Genomic DNA, 21,166 nt, shown 5'->3' on the forward strand with positions numbered 1-21,166 from the left:
GCAATAAAGCTTCATTGAACTTCAGCGTGCAGTAACGTGTCCCCCTCTCAAGAAGCCAAGAGATAGTTCAAGAAATTTCAGAAAAATAATAGCTACTGTTTATTGAGCTCCTGTTATCAAATCAACGGCACTGGGTGGGTTTGTTATAAACCAAGAACTGTGTGAGGTATCTGATATTCATTTAAACATTTTAACAGCAAGATCATATTATTATCCTCCAATACAGGAAGCTCAGGGAGGTTCAATGACTTGCCCAAGGTCAACCCCATGGCTTGAACATGACAGTGTTCTGTTCCAATTCTGGTCCCTCTGGTGCCAAAGCACACGCTCATTCCACTAGAGCACCACACAGTCTTTGTAATGCTGACCCACTGCTAAGAATTTGGGTCTCCTTCGGGGCGTGTTGTTCCCCTCAGCCCCCCACAACATCTGATCCCAGAGAGCATGGAGGGCTTGCTGGGGACTGCTCACCAGAGGGGAGGTTTCCAGGGCGTGTGGAGCACGTGTGCTCAGCCCCTCCCCTTGTCTTTTACCTGGTCCTTGAGGGTGTGCCTTCCTCTCCCTCCCCACACCCTCCAGGAAATCACCTCACAGTACAGCCAGGAGAGAACTTGATTTCTTAAGGAGTGGACCTGTGTTCCAAGGTCAAAAGGAGTGACCGGGGTTGCTGAGTGTTCTGACCTTAAACATTCTCCGCAGCATCATCAAAGCTGTTTGACTCAGATCTTGCAGGCCCCCAGAGACTGCAGTTGAGGTTGTCCTAAATCTGACCAAAGAACCTGAAGTATCTAGAGACAAAGAAATGGCATTAGCCATAGTTCATCCTAGTGAGAATTAAAGTGCTTGCACTTCTGTGAAAAGGATTATTCTGTAGCTATGATCAGAACTTGTTTTAGACCTGCCTAATCCCATGCCTGGAAACCCTGGTGGTGTAGTGGTTAAGTTTTACGGCTGCTAATCAGAAAGTCGGCGGTTCAGATCTTCCAGGGGCTCCTTAGAAGCTTTGTGGGACAGTTCTAACCTGTCCTATAGGGTCACTATGAGTCGGAATCAACTCGACGGCAACAGGTTTGGTTTTTTTTTTGGAATCCATGCCCTGGTGGTGAAGTGGTTAAAGCGATTGCTAACTGAAAGGTCTGCTGTTTTAAAACCACCAGCTACTCCGCAGAAAAGAGATGTGGCAATCTGCTTCCATAGATGTTTACAGCCTTAGAAACCCTATGGAGTCACCATGAGTCGGAATCAACTTGACGGCAGTGGGTTTTAATCCATCAGTGGGGCCCTGGTGGCACAGTGGTTAAGAGCTCGTTTGGTAACCAAATGGTGAGCAGTTTGAATCCACCAGCCGCTCCTTGGAAACCCTGTGGGGCAGTTCTACTTCTCCTATAGGGTCTCTATGAGTTGGAATTGACAGCAACAGGTTTGATTTTTGGTTGAATTCATCAAGGGCAGCCTCATGCTTTGAAAGTCAGCCCATCAGAGGCATACTCCCCGGAACATCAACCACACCTGCCTCCTCGTAGCCAACAAAAAACATACTTCCCAAACCCTACATAAGACCAACAGTTTGCTTTATTCAAGGCCAAGCTGTCCTTTAATTGATGTGTTTTGGTTTCAGATACTGAGTGCTGTCTCCTTTGACACGGTGGCATTTTTAGGTCTGTGTTTTAACCAATTAGTGCCCAGGATCGATATTGGGATGAGTAGGTGATGGATTTAAAAACAAAGGTCTTTGAACCTACTGAACTATAACGTCCAGCTCTTCTTTGCCCAGTGATGACGTTTGTACAAAAAGAGGGGCTGTGGTGGAAGCCCAAGCCCTTGGGACACTGGATCCTTCCCATGCCTCCAGCTGCTCTGAGGAGACCTGCCCCTTTGGAATCAGGGTTCCTGCAACCTGAAGGGTTCCTTCCCAAAGACAGCTCTTCCTCCAGCTTCACTCATCAGTCCGGGGACTTCATGTATAAGACCTTATTTTTACCAACGTTCCAAACACTTCCACATTTCAAAATTCAGAGGCTGAACAAGAAGCTGATAGGCATGGGGACAAAGAGCCAGGAGGAAAGATGGGTGCTTCTGGAGCCGGGGACCTAACGGATCTGCTGAGTGATGCTCACTCCCTGTGCATTTTCTTTACTGGGATGCTACCTCTGAGGTTCCTACTCAACAGGCGAGCAGAAATGCTCAGAAGGGTGAGTGTAGTTTCCACAGAGATCACCTACTCAAAGAAACTGAGGCCCAGAAACGTTAGGAAAAGTCGCCAAAGTCACAGAACAAGTTACTGGGAGTCATGACGGGCCCTGGGTCACCGACCCCCATCTCCGGCTTCTCCCACTGAACCAGAAAGGAGGTTTGGTTTCATTATCAGCAGCCTCTGGGGTTTCCCTTTAAGAGCTTTGCACATAGAAAGTAAACCGGCCATGCTTGAGAGGCAGTTGCATTCATAAACTTATATTTTAATTCTTTCTGTACATATTGGCAATGACAAAGCTTAAAGATGCATGTCCTATGAAATACGGAAAAACGGAATTTACATAAATAATTTATACTTCAGAAAACTGAAAAATATTTTTCCACATCATTAGAGTTCACAGTATTTAAAGTAAATCGAGCTTTCCCCCTTAGATCTCAAACTATATTGTCTCAGCAGAGAATGATAACATCTAATCAGGAATAAAATGATCAAGTTTCTGGGTTTTATTCAGTGCAGAGTAGACACTATTTCAGTATCAGGCTGCTCAAGCGCCGAGGCCTCGGCATTTCGTCCCAATACTTCGCCTCCTGAGTGGCTGTGACCCAGCAGAGATCACACGCTGTGGAATGGCTAGCTACAGTGCGACCAAAACCACTCCACGATGGACACATTCAACCAAGTCGTAACGTCCGTGCTCTGATGCCTCATTTCCACGTAATACTTTTGATAGCCCTGAAAATGGAAACCCTGGCATCTAAACACAACTGAAGGTGTGAACACTAATACAAGGCACTGTGCTATGGGTTTGGTTTATTTATAGGAAAGATCATATTTGCATAGATTGCTAGCGATTTAGTGCACAATAAAATAGAGGGTCCTGGCGTGTGTGGCATGGATGAAGCTGCGTGATGCTCCTTCAGCCCAGGGTGAGCACAGTCAGTCCCTCTCCAGCCCCAACCTTGGGGGGCAAACCTCCTTGTGTCTCCCGAGCCCCTAGAGGAGATTTTTTTGCTCAAAAAGCTGCAGATCAAAGCGGACCCAGACCTCCCCCGTGGGGACCTCGTGCAGCAGGAGTCGGCGGGTCGTAGGGCCTTTGCTGTCCTGTTCTGTTCGAATTTTTGCCACTGGAACTTCAGTACGACCCAGGAAATCTGGTGAATAAACATCACATGAGAGTCAAAAATCTTTTTTTTTTTTTTTTAAATATAAAATTGGAAAAAAACTACCACAGGAGAGGTGTCTGAAACAGGATTTATAAACCTTTCAAATCTCCTTCCACAAATACTTCTTAAGAGTTAATGGATGTTTGATATTGTGATGGTCACACCTAGAACGACAGCAGATTGATGTGGGAGCAAATGCCTATTTGGAGTTCAAGTCTCCTTGGACAGATGGATTCAGCATACGTTAGACATGTGCATTATACACGTTTCCGTTCACATGTAGCTCATGACTACGGCCAGAGACCCGAGGCACACCTGAGGAGCCATACTCAGTGGGCTGGGAAACACTATTTCAAATGGTGTCTCCCCAGAGATCCTAGCAGGAGCCCACCCCCTGTGGAAGCACACACCACTTGCTGCTCAAGTGAGAAGCCGACAATGGGTGCATGTCACTTCCCTTAGTGTCCTGGGGTAGCAATAAGGCTAGGCGCTCTGCATCTAGAGCCTGGTTCTTGAGTACCAGGGAGACATTTGTCCCACAGCCGAGTTATACTTTACCATCTGGAGAAAACTGGTCTCTGTCAAACATGGTGAGACACAGCACATCTTGGTAAAGGTCCTTAATAAAGAACTGGCAGTTAAAATTCCACTTGGGATTCAGCGTGTCCTGGAGGGTCCTGGTGGTGTAGCTCTGGGGGCCCATGCTGATTTCACAGTATGGGTTGCTCTTTCCTGAAACAAACCAAAGACATGTGGCAGGTGGAGGTGAAATGAGTGACACACAGGGCTGCCTGGGGTACAAATGGATGCTTTACCTCAGACCACGGCAGCAGGGGCCCTGCCTGAGGGGTCATCCGCCCTGCGGTCTAGTAACACCTCCTCCACATTCCCTGGAGCGGAGGGAGTGTTCGGGCTCCAAGGCCAGGTCTGCCCCCACTCTGAGCCTGGGAAAGCAGAGTCCACCTTGCTTTGTGCTTTCTCGACTCAGAAGCACTCGGGAAGGCAGGTGCAGGGTCTTATCGGGGAAACACTGGTATAATAAACTAGCATATCACCACTTTAGTGGCATTGGAAACACTCTGACTTTTTAAAAGCACCCCACCATTCCATGTTCAGAAGAGCCACCAGCAAAGAGCAGGGCAGTTGCCCTGTTTGTTGAATGAAAGAAGAATTTACCATTTGGTTTACAGGCTTTTAATTCTGTGGCTTCAATGACATGCACCATCAGACGCCCGATGCCGGAAGTCTTTTGAGAGCGGGCTGCGAAGGAGGAAGAGCAGTCAGGTTACTTTCTCCTTTGGGAATGGAACTAGCACAGCAATGGCGCTAAGCTGTGGACAGTCACGGTCTGTCTTCCTAACCAACCGCAACGCTGCTCCAGCCTCACCGGGCACTGCACTGGGCCTGATGGGCCAGCGTCTGGCATTTGTGCCTTTGTCCAGCCCGTGTCACCTACTAGGAACATCTTTCCCGCTATCTTAGCCTGCTGGCACCCTACTCATCCTCCAAGATCCAGCTCCAATAGCCCCCCACCCCATCCCTTCTCTGTGCATCCGCCCTCCAGGGCTTAGGAGCACCCACCGCCTGCTGGGTCTGAAATTCTGGGTAATGTCTGTCTCCTCTGCCAGAAAGGGAGCCCTTGGAGAGTACAGGCTGTTTTTTCCATCCTTGTATTTCCCCCTCAGTAGCTCAGCAAATATTCATAAAATAATAATACGTTATACTTGTTTAGCATTTAACAGCAGCTAGCATTTGGTACTTACTTTGTGTGAGGCATGTGCTAAGACCTTTACATATAATCTGTCCTGCACAGTTACCCTGTGAGGTAGCTCTTTATAACTTCTTGTTGCTGTTAGTCACCATGGAGATGATTCTGACTCACAGTGACCCCATGAGTGCAGACTAGAACTGCTCCATAGGGTTTTCAAGGCTGTGACCTTTAGGAAGCAGATGGCCAGGCCTGTCTTCCGAGGCGCCTCTGGGTGGGTTCAAACCACCAATCTCTCAGCTAGTAGTTGAGAGAAAAGTGAGGCTTAGAAAGAACTGCAATGTACTCAAGTCATGGAGCGTCTAAATGCCAGGGGCAGAGTTCAACATGTCTGTCTGATACCAAAGTCTATTGTCATAACCACTCACCACGATTCCAATTAAATGTGAACACTTCAGTTTATAAAGCAGTTTCTTTCACTTAAGACTTTATTCTACTTAAGGAGATAAAAAAAAAAATTTTTTTTTTTTTAAAGAGGTACTCAAACATTTTTAATTTGGACACAAATCAGCCAGTAAACTCAGATTATCTTGGTAACATGAACCCTCAAGGGGTTTAAAAGCCAACAAAAGGCTACCTGGTGAGCTATCAATTTTTCAAAACTCAGGTCAAGTATAACCTTCTTTAAGAGATGTGGCAGCCTTCCCCCATTTGTACCCACCCATCTGCCACAGGACTTGGACTCAGCTCCCGTTGAAGGCAGGGCTGAGCTTTCGTCATCTTTGTGGGCCTAGTTAGCCCTAGCACAGGACCTGACACAGAGTAAGTAATAAATGTTTGAGAAATTGAATACATGGAAAATGCACAACAATACATACAGATACTGATGCTAAGCAAAAATAATATATATATAAAACTTTGATTTATATCTGACCAATTAAGAGATTACTGTATGCTTTATGGAATGATTCAATCACTGATTTTCAATAGCAAGCTTTTAAAGTACCATTAAAATGAGGTTCAATTAAGAAAAGCTGATTTACACATACCTTTTCAGGAGCATTTAACAAAATAAGGGAAACCTGAGTAAAAAAACATAAAGAGCTGCAACTACAGCAGCCAGGAACATGAGAGTGAGGACTGGACAGGGAGGGAAGACCTCATGGAGGTGGGCACTGGGCGGGGTTTGAAGATGGAGGCAAGGGGCTGGCTCGGCTGGGGGAAGAGGCTGGCTCGGGGAAGAGGCTGGCTCGGGGAAGAGGCTGGCTCGGGGAAGAGGCTGGCTCGGGAAAGAGGCTGGCTCGGGGAAGAGGCCAGCAGGGAAACAGGAGTGAAGAACTAGTGGTGGAGGATGAAGGACCGAGACTCTGACAGACAGGAGCTGCGGTGCTCACACTAGATGACATCCACGTCCATGTAGTTGGCGAGGGCTGGGGAGGCCCACAGGAGGTGGGACACAGCTGGGGGCAGGTAGCGGCCGAGTCAGCTCTGCTGTCTATCCCACAGCAAGTGTCCTCCTCCAGGCCCATCCCACATTCACCCAGTGGGGAGGGCTGAGGCCGGAAGTGGACAGGGCCATGGTCTCTGCAGGACCCACCCCGTCTGAAGTCCTGCAGGGGGCTGGTTCTAACCCTCAAGGGCACTGAGTACCTTGATATGCCTTCTCTCGTTTCTTCTTTTCAGTGTCAATGTACTGCTCAGAGGCCGCTTTGATCTTCTGGACCCAGGCTGTCCTGCAGGAGAAGAGCACGCAGCCATTGGGCAACGTTCATAGGCACCTCATGGGTTCCACCAGGTGCCCCGGAGCTCTGTACATGGGTTTCTCTCTTTTGCTAACTTCAGCTTTAACAAGTGTACTTTCCAACCATAAACCTAATATTAATTCAACTGGAAAGTTTGTTAGCTAATTAAGGACTAGTGGTTAAGTGCTACGGCTGCTGATCAAGCGGAGAAGGTCTAAGAGAGCTTCCTGACCGCTTACAAGACACTAGACACCTGCGAGGTGCTGAGGACACAGAGACAGAAGGTGCAGTTAGCCGCATAGCAACCACTCAGCACAAGTGGGTCCAGTCACAGAGAACTGTGTACCTGGAAAAGGAGCAGCAACTCCCTCAGTGCGGCGGCCCTGAGGCTCTGCCCTGAAGGAGGCAGGGCTGGCCAGGCAGAGAAGAGGAGGCAGGCATTCCACATAGGGGCCACCCGGAGGGCAGCCGCTGGGGGGGCGCACAGGCCCTGTGGGCAGAAGGATGGGGACTGATGCTGGAGAGGCACGAGGGGATGATCTGAAGCCAGGACAGGAGCTGTGTTTTCTCCTGAGGGCAGTGGATGAAGGGCAGCTACTGAGAGATTTTAGTAGGGGAGTGAAGTGGTTAGACCTGCCCTTTGGGAAGGTGGTGAGGGAGCACCCTGAGGAGAGACTGAAGCCTTAAGCAGGGAACGTGTTAGGAGGTGGTGAACCAGGGCATCTAAGCAAGGGTCCATCAGTGGGGATGGAGCAGAGGTGACTTGTTAAGAGAGGTTGAGAACATAGAATAGGACATGAGTACAGATTGGAGATAGGTTTTATGGCAGAAGGAGATGTCCAGGAGTTCTCAAGGAAGGTCACACGTGGTCAGGACTGACCTCTCATTAATGTTGTCTGTTCGGAGAGTGTAGACCCGATCAATGTGAGAAATGTGGAAGACAGGCTCATCGCTGGAAGGGTCTGTGGGCAGTTTCACCAAGACTTCATTCAGGAAAATGGGCTGAAAAAATTAGGGCCAAAACACAGGCTGTGAGATGGGCCAGAACACTCCACCCACCTGTGTCCAGAGACAGAAGTCTCTTTGTTCTGGAAACCCTCACTGAGAAGCAGAAAGGGGTCTCTCTTTTAAGATCTTTCACCATGACAAAAGAAACTACTTCCGTTTTGTAAAAGTCAACATCCAGGTGGATTGGGTGTTACTGAACTGGGGCTGGGAGCCCTGAGTGCCCATACTTCGGATGTGGCAGGGTTTCCCTTGTGCTCACTGACCCTTGACACTTGGCTTCAGATTCGGTTTTCCAGAGAGCCCTGGTAAGAAATGTGGACACAGGTGGGGCCACGTTCACGTTTGTGACTTAGAATCTCTAGATTGCACCTTTCTTTGTGGGCAAACGCACACACGACTCAGTGCCAGGGAGAGAGCCAGAATCCAAAGCTGGACTCCCAGGGTATGGCCATCAGAGGGCAGTGGAAGCCCAACAACACTGGGGCGTCTCCGCTTGGGAAGTGACAGAGGAACTGAATCTGTCTTCACTGGTGAGGGGAGTTCCATGAGGACAGGAAAAGCTTGGGTAGAAGGAGGTCCTTAAAGTAAAGGCAAACCTTGTTATGCCCCTGATGCTAATGCTAGGAAAGACATACTCACTGTCTTATACATTTTGAACTGGGCATTGGATTTAGAGCTGAAAAGTTTCTCAGAGCCCGAGGAAACAGCAAATTGCTTGACCATGTAGGTAAGAAGCAGGAAGTCATTGAAGAGGAATCCGTGCAGTTCCTTATTGCTCTTGGTCTTATATAATTTCCCACTGTGCAGAAGCTTCCGTGGCCCCAGGCAGTTGGTGAGGGAGTTGAAAATAAGTTGCTTAAAGAGAAGGAAACCATCACTTTATGACTCCTGGAAGCTAGAAGCCCCAATACAAAACATGCCAGACCCCCGTGAGAGGCCAGTGCCCTGAACCTGAGGGAACTGTGGTAGAATGGTCTAGTGTGTGGCTATAACTCAGTCTCCTGAATCATTCACCTTTATACAAAAGGTCCTTACATTTTTTTCTCTTATCTCAAACCAGCCCAGTGAAAATGGTTAGTTATACCCACAGAATACTGGTTCTACCAGCTGAATTCAAAGAACTCAAAACAAAAATAGGAACTCTTTACAAGAAAGGAAGATGACACCCCAAGAAGGGGTATCTTTGTCAGGGCAGGATGGCTGAGCTGAGACCCAGACTGTCTACACCAGGTGAAGGCCCGTCCTGGCTCCCACCCAGAACCTGCCTGGTGGCATCCAGCCCTGTACCACAGCCTCACCTCAGCCAGACCTTCACACTGAACATGTGCCTGGATCCATTCCAGCCGGTCTGAATTTTCTTTCTCTCGAACTCCCTCATTCACTTGAGAGCAAAGCTCCTCTGCCCGCTCGAGGGCCAGCTTTAGAGAGGAATGGTCTACGTGACTCTCCGGGGTGTTCTCTAGAATCTGGAAAAGAGTGGGGCTGTATCACATATTGTTTCTTACACCCACCAAACCACCCAACCATTTGTCCATCCAAAACCCAAGTGCCTAGGATGTGCTAAAGGAGCCCTGGTGGCGCAGTGGTTAAAGTGCTCGGATGTTAACTGAAAGCTAGCGGTTCAAACCAACCAGTCACTCCATGGGAGAAAAGACCTTATGATCTGCTCCTGTAAAGACTATAGCCTAGAAAACCCTGTGGGGGCAGTTCAGCTCTGTCACATGGGGTCATTATGAGCTGGAATCGACTCAATGGTACACAACAACAAAAACATGATGTGCTAGGTGTTACGTGAGGCACTGGAAACACAATGATGAACAAGAGAACAGTTTCTGCCCTTCAGAAGCCCACAGTCCCAGGAGTTCTTGGGGAGACAGGGACAGGTTACAGTTACAACATGATGTGACAACTGGTATAGGGACCAAACCAAACCACCAAAAACCCATTGCCGTTGAATTGATTCCAAGTCATAGCGACCCCATAGGACAGAGTAGAACTGCCCCATAGGGTTTCCAAGGAGCGGCTGGTGGATTTGAACTGCTGACCTTTTGGTTAACAGCCGTAGCTCTTAATCATTGCACCACCAGGGCTGTTTGCTCTCTGACAAGGTCCTAGTAATGGGCCTTAGATTAAAGGGCTGCTTTTCCCCAGTAATTTAAGCAATGTACCCTCGAATGTAAACTGGCTGCCATTTTGAAAAGTGTGTTAACCTATTGAATAGCAATGGTTCATAACATTTTTTGGGTCACTGATCCTTTTGAACAATCTGATGAAAGCAATGAATCCTCTGTCTCAGGACAAACACAATAAAATCACATCGTCAGCATGTAGGAAAATACATTCAGTTCATTCTGAAGTGATTTCAAACCACTAATGCTACAAATGTAAATGGATAGAAGGCAAAATACAACTTCGTGTGGTCCCTCTAGAAATTAGGTTGTCCTTCAACAGACTGTTCCTGCTTAGACTACACCTGCTCCTCACTTATCAACTTTCTTATTATCCAACATTTCACTTTTACAACAATAGTAATAAATCAACTGTCCAACTATTTTGCACATTAACGACATATGGCACTAACGAACATCAAGGTGTGAGGTGAGAGTAACACTAGCTATGATGATTATCTGTCAACTTGACTGGACTTTGATTCTCAGTGGCTTGGAAGTTATTTCATGATGTAATTTGACAGTTATGTGATGATGTAGTCATCCTCCATTTTTGTGATTTGATGTAGTCATCCTCTGTTTTCACATAATGCCAATTTTTGCATAACGACCTAGTCTTTGGAAGCTAACCATGTTGGTAAGTGAAGAGTGGGTGTATTCACTCTAGTAGTACAGGTCCTTTAATGACAATTCCAAAATGCAAAAAAGCTCTGAGATCCCAAGTTTCTTTTCAGCACTCCTTTGGTAATAAAACCTGACCTGAAATGAAGAGATGCTACTTACAGTCTTTATTTATTCTACTTATTCATACATTTCACTATAGAAATAGTAATGTGTTTGATTATAGGTACTGCCCCATTCTCTACTGGGGGTGTTATATAATTTATAGTATTTGAATTATATTTTGAATTCTAAACACATCTGGCCCAAAAGGTTTCAGATAAGAGACTGTGGACCTGCACTGAAGAGTAGGTTTGATATAAGCATCTATAACATGAGGTGTACATCAACTTCATACAATGAAGACTTCATACAGACCAAAGGTTAGAGAATAATCAATAAAAACAACAGTCTTATGTTATTCCTATTGTTTTCTCTATAAGATGATTAAAAGCATATCAATTATTATCAGTGGAATAATACTTTGTAAAGTCTACTTTCTCTTTAGAACATATAGTGGGTTTAAGAGGCTCAGATTATTTAAATCAAAAAGAAAGATGGGTGGGCTTTTACAAGGAATGTTTAGTTCGCGAGTTGGAATGGGGTGTGTGAAGTGGACGATGATGAGCTCTGTTTAGGACATGCTGAGTTGAAGACTCTAGATAGGGTTGGACAGGACATCTAGACAGAGGTGTCCAGTTGAGACTGGAACCCAATGTTATGCTAATGGTTGATCTGCCCTACTTCTGGGTTCAAGATCGCTCCATAACTGGAGGCCTTACCCTGCCTAGACAGGCAGATGAATGACTCTGCAAGGCCAGAGGAATTTCCTGGAAGGGAGGATGATAGGCTACCCAAGTGACATTGATGCCTCTTTTATTTGCCCACTGCAAGGATTCAGCCCTTCAGGGCACAACCCCACCCCCAACGCCATGTATGCAAGAACCTGGTCCATCAGCAGTAGGCTCACGTTTGCAGTCACGCCATGTGGTAGGGGTGGGCTGGCTACTCAGGGGCTCTCTATCTGGCCACTGTGAGAATCCAGCCACCTCCTTGAGTATCTGGTCTTTGTGAACCTCAAAGGGTCCTGCTTCTAGGCCACATAGGGCTGCCCCATTCTGAGCACTCACACTTCTGATGAGGAGAGGGTAGCGGGTGATCCTCTGCATGGGCTTCAGCAGGAAGCTTGACAGGGGCATCCCTTTACATCGAGGGTCAGATGCCAGCTTCTGCAAAAGCAATTGAGAGGCTTGTAAAGAAATTATACCCCCAATTAAAACAAAGGAAACATTGGCCATACTCTTGACTTTGACCCCTTTTTAGATTTCTAATTTCTTTTAATAACTCAGGATCCAAATGATAGGTGTCAAATTAACAGCAGGAATATCTCACCTCAGTGCCAAACCCAGTGGATGCTTTTCAGTTCCTTCTTATAGCTTTCCATGGCCTATGCAATGATCACACCCTCCTTTGCTTCTATGCACCACTCTCTCCTGGTGTCTTCCCAGCCCACTGGCATTCTCAGTTCTCTTCAACACACTCTTATCCTTTGCCCACTCTTACCTGCAGGTGCTGCCCAAAATTTCCAGCTGTTGAGTCTCAGCGTCTGTAGCCCAGACCCTCTCCGCTGCTCTACACTTGCCGCATTACTCTCCTCACCGGGATATTCCAAAAGCACCTCAGTCTCAACATGCCCAAACACCAACTGCTCATCTTCCCTTGTCAACGCCAGCCTCCCCACCTCTATCCCTATCTGAGTTGGTAGCAACATTCCGCACCTGCACACGCACGTAGGAGTCAGCATGGACTCTATTTTCTCCGTCTCCTCCATAGCTCTTGATTTCCCACACTCTGCATCCCCACTGTCCCTACTTTACTAGCAACAATCACTCCCATTTACTGAGCACCTACCGTGTGTCAGGCGGTGAACGTGATAGGCTTTGCACATACTGTCCCTTCTGCTCTTTCTTCACTTGGCTAATTCATACTTATCCCTGAGGGCTCAGATTACAATTCCCCTTCTTTAGGCTCTCCCATTCCTCAACATCCCTCCCTTTTAGTAATCCTTTTCTGTGCCCCCATAATAATCCATGTCTATCTTTATCATAGAGTCCCTGGGTGGTGCAAATAGTTAACACTCTGAACTGCTAACTGAAAGGCTGGAGGTCTGGGTGCACCCAGAGGTACCTCAGAAGGAAGGACTGGTGATCTATTTCTGAAAAACCAGCCATTGAAAAACCCTATGGAGCACAGTTCTACTCTGACACACATGGGGTCTCCATGAGTTGGAGTCAACTCAATAGAAACTGGTACTGGTACCTTTATCATAACACCATGTGTGACCTGGGTAAGGCAAGCAGATGTATCATTTTTTAGGTGTTTCTATCCCCCACCAATCTGGAAGTTGTCAAATACGAAATGTAATGCAAGAAGAGCAATATCCTAGGCATTAATGAGCTGAAATGGACTGGTATTGGCCTTTTTTTGTTTTTATTGTGCTTTAGGTGAAAGTTTATGCTCAAGTTAATTTCTCATACAAAAATTTATACACACATTGTTAGGTGACACTAGTTGCAATCTTTCCTGTAATGTGACAGCACACTACTCATTTCCACCCCAGGTTTCTCATGTCCATTCAACCAGCTCCTGTCCCTTCCTGCCTTCTCCTTCTGCTGCTGGACAGGAGCCACCCATTTGGTCTCCTGTATCTGCTTGAACTAAGAAGCACACTCTTCATGAGTATTATTTTATACTTTATAGTCCAGTCTAATCTTTGTCTGAAGAATGGGCTCTGGGAATGGTTTTAGTTCTGGATTAACAAAGCATCCAAGGGCCATGAATTCAAGGGCTCCTCCAGTCTCAGTCAGACCATTAAGTCTGGGCTTTTTACGTGAATTTGAGTTCTGCACCCCACTTTTCTCCTGCTCCGTCAGGGACTCTCTGCTGTGTTCCCTATCAGGACAGTCATTGGTGGTAGCTGGGTACCATCTAGTTCTGGTCTCAGACTGATGGAGTCTCTGGTTTATGTGGCCCTTTTGTCTCCTGCGCTCATATTTTCCTTGTGTCTTTGATGTTCTTCATTCTCCTTTTTCCAGGTGGGTTGGGACCAATTGACGCATCTTAGATGGCTGCTAGCTAGCATTTAAGACCCCAGATGCCACTCACCAAAGTGGGATGCACAATGTTTTCTTAATAAACTTTGTTCTGCCAACTGACCTAGATGTCCCCCCAAACCATGGTCCCCAGGCCCCAGCTCCTGCTACTCTGTCCCTCGAAGTGTTTGGCTGTATTCAGGAAACTTCTTAGCTTTTGGTTTAGTTCAGTTGTGTTGACTCCACTGGTATTGTGTGTTGCCCTTCCCTTCACCAAAGATGATTCTTGTCTACTACCTATTTACTGAATTCCTCCTCCTTTCCTCCCCACGCTTGTAACCATCAAAGAATATTTTCTTCTGTGTTTAAACCTTTTTTTTGAGTTCTTATAATAGTGGTCTCATACAATATTTGCCCTTTTGCGACTGACTAATTTCACTCAGGATAATGCCTTCCAGATTCATCCATGTTGTGAGATTTTTTGCGGAGTCATTTTTTTTTATCATTGCATAGTATTCCATTGTGTCTATGTACCATAATTTGTTTCTCCATTTGTCTGTTGATGGGCACCTACGTTGTTTTCATCTTTTCACTATTGTGAACAGTGCTTCAGTGAACATGGGTGTACATATATATGTCTATTCATGTGATGGCCCTTATTTCTGTAGGATATATTTCAAGGAGTGGATTGCTGTATTGTATGGTAATTCTATTTCTGGCTTTTTAAGGAAGCACCAATCGATTTCCAAAGTGGTTGTACCATTTTACACTGCTACCAGCAGTATATAAGTGTTTCAGTCTCTCCACAACCTCTCCAACATTTATTACTTTATGTTTTATAGATTAGTGATAGCCTTGTTGGGGTGAGGTGGTAGGTATCTCACTGTAGTTTTGATTTGCATTTCTCTAATGGCTAATGATCGTGAGCATTTCCTCATGTAACTGTGAGCCGCCTGAATGTCTTCTTTGGTGAAGTGTCTGTTCAAATCCTTTGCCCATTTTTAAATTGGATTACTCGTCTTTTTGTTGTTGAGGTGTTGCAGTATCTTGTAGATTTTAGAGATTAGACTCCTATCAGATATGTCATAGCCAAATTTTTTTTCCCAGTGTGTAGTTGTCGCTTTACTCCTTTGGTGAAGTCTTTTGATGAGCATAAGTGTTTGGTTTTTAGGCACTCCCAATCATCCAGTTTCTTTTCTGGTGTTTGTGCATTGTTAGTAATGGTTTGTATTCTGTTGCCATGTATTAGGGCTCCTAGTGTTGTCCCTATTTTTTTCCATGATCTTTATTGTTTTAAATTTTGTATTTAGGTTTTTGATCCATTTTGAGTTAGTTTTTGTACATAGTGTGAGGTATGGGTCTTGTTTCATTTTTTTTTTTTTTTTTGTAGATGGATATCCAGTTATGCCAGCACCATTTGTTAAAAAGACTGTCTTTTCCCCATTTGGAAACCCTGGTAGCGTAGTGGTTAAGTGCTATGGCTGCTAACCAAAAGGTCAGGAGTTCAAATCCGCCAGGCGCTCCTTGGAAACTCTATGGGGCAGTTCTACACTGTCCTATAGGGTCGCTATGAGTTGGAGTCGACTCGACGGCAGTGGGTTTGGTTTCCCCATTTAACAGACTTCGGGCCTTTGTCAAATATCAGCTGCTTACAGATGGGTGAATTTATGTCTGGATTCTCAATTCTGTTCTGATGGTCTATATATCTGTTGTTGTACCAGTACTGGGCTGTTTTGACTACTGTGGAGGTATAATAGGTTCTAAAATCAGGTAGTGTGAGGCCTCCCACTTTATTCTTCTTCAGTAATGCTTTATTAATCCAGGGTCTCTTCTCTTTCCATATAAAGTTAGTGATTTTTTACTCCATCTTGTTAAAAAATGTCATTGGAATTTGGATCAAGGTTGCATTGTATCTGTAGATTGCTTTGGGTAGAGTTGACATTTTCACAACACTGAGTCTTCCTATCCATAAGCATGGTATGTTTTCCCACTTTTGTAGATCTTTTTTGTTTTTTTGCAGTAGTGTCTTGTAGTTTTCTTTGTATATGTCTTTTATGTCTTTGGTTAGATTTATTCCTAAGTATTTTATCTTCTTGGGGGCTACTGTAAAGGGTATTGATTTGGTGATTTCCTCTTTGATGTTCTCTTTGTTGGAGTAGAGGAATCCAACTGATTTTTGTATGTTTATCTTGTATCCTGATGCTCTGCAGAAATCTTCTATTAGTTTCAGTAGTTTTCTTTTGGGTTCTTTGGGGTTTTCTGTATATAAGATCATATCAACTGCAAATAGGGATACTTCTACTTCTTCCTTACCAATTTGGATGGCCTTTATTTCTTTTTCTAGCCTAATTGCTCTGGCTAGGACCTCTAGCACAATGTTGATTAAGAGTGGTGATGAAGGGCATCCTTGTCTGGTTCCCATTCTCAAGGATGATGTTGGCTGTTGGCTTTGTAGAAATGCCCTTTATTATGCTGAGGAATTTCCCTTCTATTCCTATTTTGCTGAAGGTTTTTTATCATGAAAGGGGTGTTGGATTTTGTCAAATGCTTTTTCTTTATCAATTGATAAGATCATGTGGTTCTTGTCTTTATTTATGTGATGGATTACATTGATTGTTTTTCAAATGTTGAACCATCTCTGTATACCTTGCATGAATACCACTTGGTCATGGTGAATCATTTTTCTGATATGTTGTTGAATTCTATTGGGTAGAATTTTCTTGAGGATTTTTTCATCTATGTTCATGAGGGATATTGGTCTGTAGTTTTCTTTTCTTGTGGTGTCTACCTGGTTTTGGTATCAGGGTTATGCTGGCTTCATAGAATGAGTTTGGAAGTATTCCATCTTTTTTTATGCTCTGAAATACCTTTAGTAGTAGTGGTGTTAACTCTTCTCTGGAAGTTTGGTAGAATTCTCCAGTGAAGCCAGCAGTTGCAGGGCTTTTTATTGTTGGGAGTTTTTTTTTTTTTAATTACCTCTTCAATCTTTTTAGTTATAGATTTAGTTTTTTGAACTTGGTTTGTGTTAGTTTAGGTAGGCAATGTGTTTCTAGAAATTTGTCCATTTCCTCTAGGTTTTCAAATTTGTTGGAGTACAATTTTTCATAGTATTCTGATTTTTTAAATTTCAGTTGAGTCTGTTGTGATATCTCCCATCTCATTTCTTATTCAGGTTATTTGCTTCCTCTCCTGTTTTTGTCAGTTTGGCCAATGGTTTATCAATTTTGTTCATCTTTTCAAAGAACCAATTTTTGGTCTTGTTGACTTTCAATTGTTTTTCTGTTCTCTATTTCATTTATTTCTATTTTTTATTATTTGCTTTCTTCTGGTGCCCGAGGGCTTCTTTTGGTGTTCTCTTTCTCTTTGTTAGAGTTGTAGGGTTAGTGTTTTGCTTTTAGCCCTTTTTTTGGGATGTGTACATTTATTGCTATAAATTTACCTCTGAGCACTGCTTTTGCTGTGTCCCAAAGGTTCTGGTAGGATGTGTTTTCATTCTCATTTGATTCTATCAATTTATTTATTGTGTCCTTGATTTCTTCTATAACCCAATAGTTTTTGGCAAGGTGTTGTTCAGTTTCTATGTATTTGACTTTTTTTCCTTGCTGTTTGTGGTATTTATTTCTACTTTTATGGCTTTATGGTCAGAAAAGGTGCTTTGTAATATTTCAATGTTTTGATTCTGTTAAGGGTTGCTTTGTGGCCTAATATGTGGTCTATTCTGGAAAATGTTCCATGTGCATTGGAAAAGAAAGTACACTTGGCTGCTGTTGGGTGGAGTGTTCTGTATATGTCTATGAGATCAAGTTGGTTGATTATGGCATTTAGATCTGTGTCTTTACTGAACTTTCTACATGTTCTGTTCTTCACAAAAAGTGGTGTGTTGAAGTCTCGTACTGTTATTGTAGAGCTGGCTATTTCTCTTTTCAATGCTGTTAGAGTTTGTTTTATGTATTTTGAAGCACTGTCATTGGTGCATAAATATCCATTATGGTTATGTTCTCCTGGTGTACTGACCCTTTAATTATTATATAGCACTCTTCCTTACCCTTTGTGGTGGATTTTGCTTTAAAATCTATTTTGTCAGAGATTAATATTGCCATTCCTGCTCTTTTTTGATTGTTTGCTTGATATATTTTTTCCATTTTTGGGGTTTTAGTTTGTGTCTGAGTGTAAGGTGTGCCTCTTGTAGACAGCATATAGACGGATTTTTTTTATCCATTCTGCTACTCTTTGTCTCTTTTTTGGTGCATTTCGTCCACTTACATTAATTGTAATCATTGATAGGTACGAGTTTAGTGCTGTCATTTTGATTTAATTTTTTGTAGCGTTGACAGTTTCTTTGTTCCACTTAATTTTCTGTGCTGAGTCATTTTTCTTTATGTATTTTCTTTTCATTTTTTTCATTGCTGTTGATTTTGCTTTTGCTGAGTCTTTAAGTTTTTCTTCTTTTTTATTTTGATGTATAGGTTTATTAGTTTCCTTTGTGGTTACCTTAAAATTTACCTCCATTTTTCTAAGTTTAAACCACACTTTTATTTCTTGATATCACCTTAACTTCCTCTCCATATGAAAGTTCTATAACTATACTATACAGTCCCCCTTTTTTGTTTTAATGTTGTCATCTTTTACATATTGACGTCTGTTTCCCTATTTTCACTGTTTTAGCTTTGACTTATTTTTGTGACTTCCATATCTGGGTTGACATCTGGCTGTTCTCTCCTGTGATCTAGTCTTGGGTTGTTATATGATATTACTGATTCTCTAGCTGAAGGACTCCCTTTAGTATTTCCTATAATTTTGGTTTTTACAAATTCCGTTAACTTCTGTTTATCTGGAAATACTCTAATTTCGCCTTCATATTTGAGAGACAGTTTTGCTGGATATATAATTCTTGGTTGGCAATTTTTTTCTTTCAAGGCTTTATATATGTCATCCCATTGCCTTTTGCCTGCATGGTTTTTCCTGCATAGTCCAAGCTTAGTCTTATTGACTGTCCTTTGTAGGTGACTTTTCATTTATCCCTAGCCACTCTTAAAATTTTTCTCTTTATCTTTGGTTTTGGCAAGTTTGATTATAGTATGTCTTGGTGACTTTCTTTTGGGATCTACCCTGTGTAGAGTTTGATGAGCTTCTTCGATAGATATCTTCTTGTCTTTCACAATATGAGGGAATTTTCCTGCCAACAAATCTTCAACAATTCTCTCTATATTTTCTATTATCCCCCCCGTTCTGGCACTCCAATAACTCATAGGTTATTCCTCTTGATAGAGTTCCACATAATTCTTAGGGTTTCTTCATTTTAAAAAATTCTTTTATCTGATTTTTCCTCAAATAAATTGGTGTCAAGTGCTTTATCATCACTCTCACTAATTCTAACTTCCATTGCCTCAATTCTGCTCTTATGACTTTCTAAAGTTGTCTAATTCTGAAATTTTATTGTTAATCTGTTCGATTTCTATTTGCTGTCTCTCTATGGATTCTAGCAGCCTGTTAAATTTGTCATTTTGCTCTTGTATAGCCTTCCTAAATTCCTCTATTGCTTTGTCTGTGTGTTCCTTGGCTTGGTCTGCATTTTGCCTGATCTCCTTCCTGATCTCTTGACGAGCTCTGTATATTAATCTTTTGAATTCTACCTCTGGTAATTCCAAGAGTTTCTCTTCCTCCAGGAGGTTTCCTGGTTCTTTGTTTTGGTGGCTTGCTAGAGCCATCACGGTCTGCCTCTTTATGTGATTTGACACTGACTATTGTCTCCAAGCCATCAATAAGTTATATTTATTTTATGTTGGCTTACTGTGTCCTAGCTTTTTGCTTTGTTTTGATATGCCTGACTAGACTGGTCATGTGAGCTACTTTGATTACTGGCGTCTTTGAAGCGCTCACATCCTGTCACCAGGTGGTTAGAACTGCTACTAGGTATGTGAGCCCAGGAGTCTGTTTACTTTTCTTGGGTGGATTCAGCTCAGGTGTCCAGGTGGTTGGTAACCAAGTGTGTGGTGCAGGTTGTCACCTACACTCCTAGGTGGGCAGGGCTACATAGGGGTGATTGGAGCATGCACAGGTATCTGGCTGCAGTAGGGTGTAATGTGCTAAGTAAGGTTGGGCACTGACAGCTGCCCCTGAGTGCCTGGGTGGAGGCATGTCCCTGCTCCCTAGAACACGTAGGTGGGTGGGTTTTGTAGCGGAGCTTTGGGTACCCAATGCTGTTGGCTCTAAGGACTAGGAGGCACCACCTATTCTCAGAACCCTGTTGTGGGTGGCTAGGTGGAGCGGGTAGAGCCACCAATCCTCAGACCCCTGATGTGGGTGAGGATCCTGCTTAACAGGCAGGGTGATGTCAAATGTCATGAATCTGCCACTCCCCGTTATAGCTGTTGCAGTTGAAAATATGCTGCAGGTATATACCCTGTTGTACTGTGCTAATGAGGGCCTATGCTGTTGAAATGGGCCCACAGAGGTCTAGGCAGGGGTGAAAGGCATTCCAAGTCCATGGACCTCTTATGCCTGTGCCTAGGCAAAGGGGCAGTGCCTGCTCTGAGTCCCCAGCTTAGGAGAACTCGCAGTTTCTTTTTTCCTGTTTGTTTATTTGCTCCATCCCCAAAGCTGGGAGATTGGCTCCAGCGTGAAGGGTCCCACTTCTGGCCTAGGGGGTGTGGCAATCGCTGAATGGAGCAGAGGGGAAGGGGGCGGGGAAGGGGGAAAGAGGCACTTCCTAGACTGGGAAGGGTTATTTTGATCCCATGTAGTAGGTTAAACACTTGCATTTAACTTTTGCAGATTGAGTGCCACTTCCCCCTGGCTCTGGAGACTTGTGCAGACTCTCTGCCACATGGTTTCAGGATGAAAAATGGATCCTGAGCACTACTGCTTGCCTAAGCCCATGTGCGCTAGTTGATCCACCCTGCAGGGTATTGGCCAGGTCAGGTGTGGCACTTCCTTGCTGCTTCTGAACTGACTCTCCCTCCCCCTGCTGCTCGGTCCGACTCCTCAACTTCATCTTTGATGTTCAGGGGTCCTAGACTGTCATATATAGTCAATTCGCCTGCTTTTTCAGGTCTTTGTTGTAAGAGGGATCATAGGAAGTGTCTGACTACTCCATCATCTTCTGGTATTGGCCATTTTGAATGGATAATCATATGATCTACTTTGCCAGGAATGACAAATTGAAGAGGAATGGTGTCGCACTTACCATCAAAGAGAACATTTCAAGATCTATCCTGAAGTACAACACTGTCAGTGACAGGATAATATCCATACACCCACAAGGACAACTAGTTAATACAAGTATTATTCGAATTTAGACACCAACCACGAATGCCAAAGATGAAGAAACTGAAGATTTTTACCAACTTCTGCAGTCTGGAATGGATCAAACATGCAATCAAAATGGATTCATAATTAGTGGTGACTGGAATGTGAAAGTTGTAAACAAAG

At 44.0% G+C, this 21,166-nt stretch overlaps 1 protein-coding gene across 7 annotated transcripts in view; it reads right to left on the bottom strand.

Annotated features, from left to right (window-relative positions):
* Window positions 1–2,179: 2,179 nt before the first annotated feature.
* The window catches only part of ITSN2 (intersectin 2), a 198,015-nt gene continuing 179,028 nt past the window's right edge, over window positions 2,180–21,166 (bottom strand). For 5 of the 7 annotated variants that reach the window (XM_049902732.1, XM_049902733.1, XM_049902734.1 and 2 more), the window contains 8 exons: window positions 11,774–11,872; window positions 9,114–9,281; window positions 8,455–8,670; window positions 7,688–7,809; window positions 6,716–6,798; window positions 4,534–4,617; window positions 3,916–4,089; window positions 2,180–3,345 (listed from right to left, as the gene is read on the bottom strand). In XM_049902732.1, the coding sequence (XP_049758689.1) occupies window positions 3,188–3,345; window positions 3,916–4,089; window positions 4,534–4,617; window positions 6,716–6,798; window positions 7,688–7,809; window positions 8,455–8,670; window positions 9,114–9,281; window positions 11,774–11,872 (1,104 nt within the window). In that variant the 3' untranslated portion in view covers window positions 2,180–3,187. Of the gene's footprint in view, window positions 3,346–3,915; window positions 4,090–4,529; window positions 4,618–4,652; window positions 6,148–6,715; window positions 6,799–7,687; window positions 7,810–8,454; window positions 8,671–9,113; window positions 9,282–11,773; window positions 11,873–21,166 lie in introns of those variants that run through there. The other 2 variants (XR_007519542.1, XM_049902735.1) reach the window with 2 other exon arrangements.

Source organism: Elephas maximus, chromosome 12 (genome assembly GCF_024166365.1).
Source record: "Elephas maximus indicus isolate mEleMax1 chromosome 12, mEleMax1 primary haplotype, whole genome shotgun sequence".
NCBI classification, from domain to species: Eukaryota; Metazoa; Chordata; class Mammalia; order Proboscidea; family Elephantidae; genus Elephas; species Elephas maximus.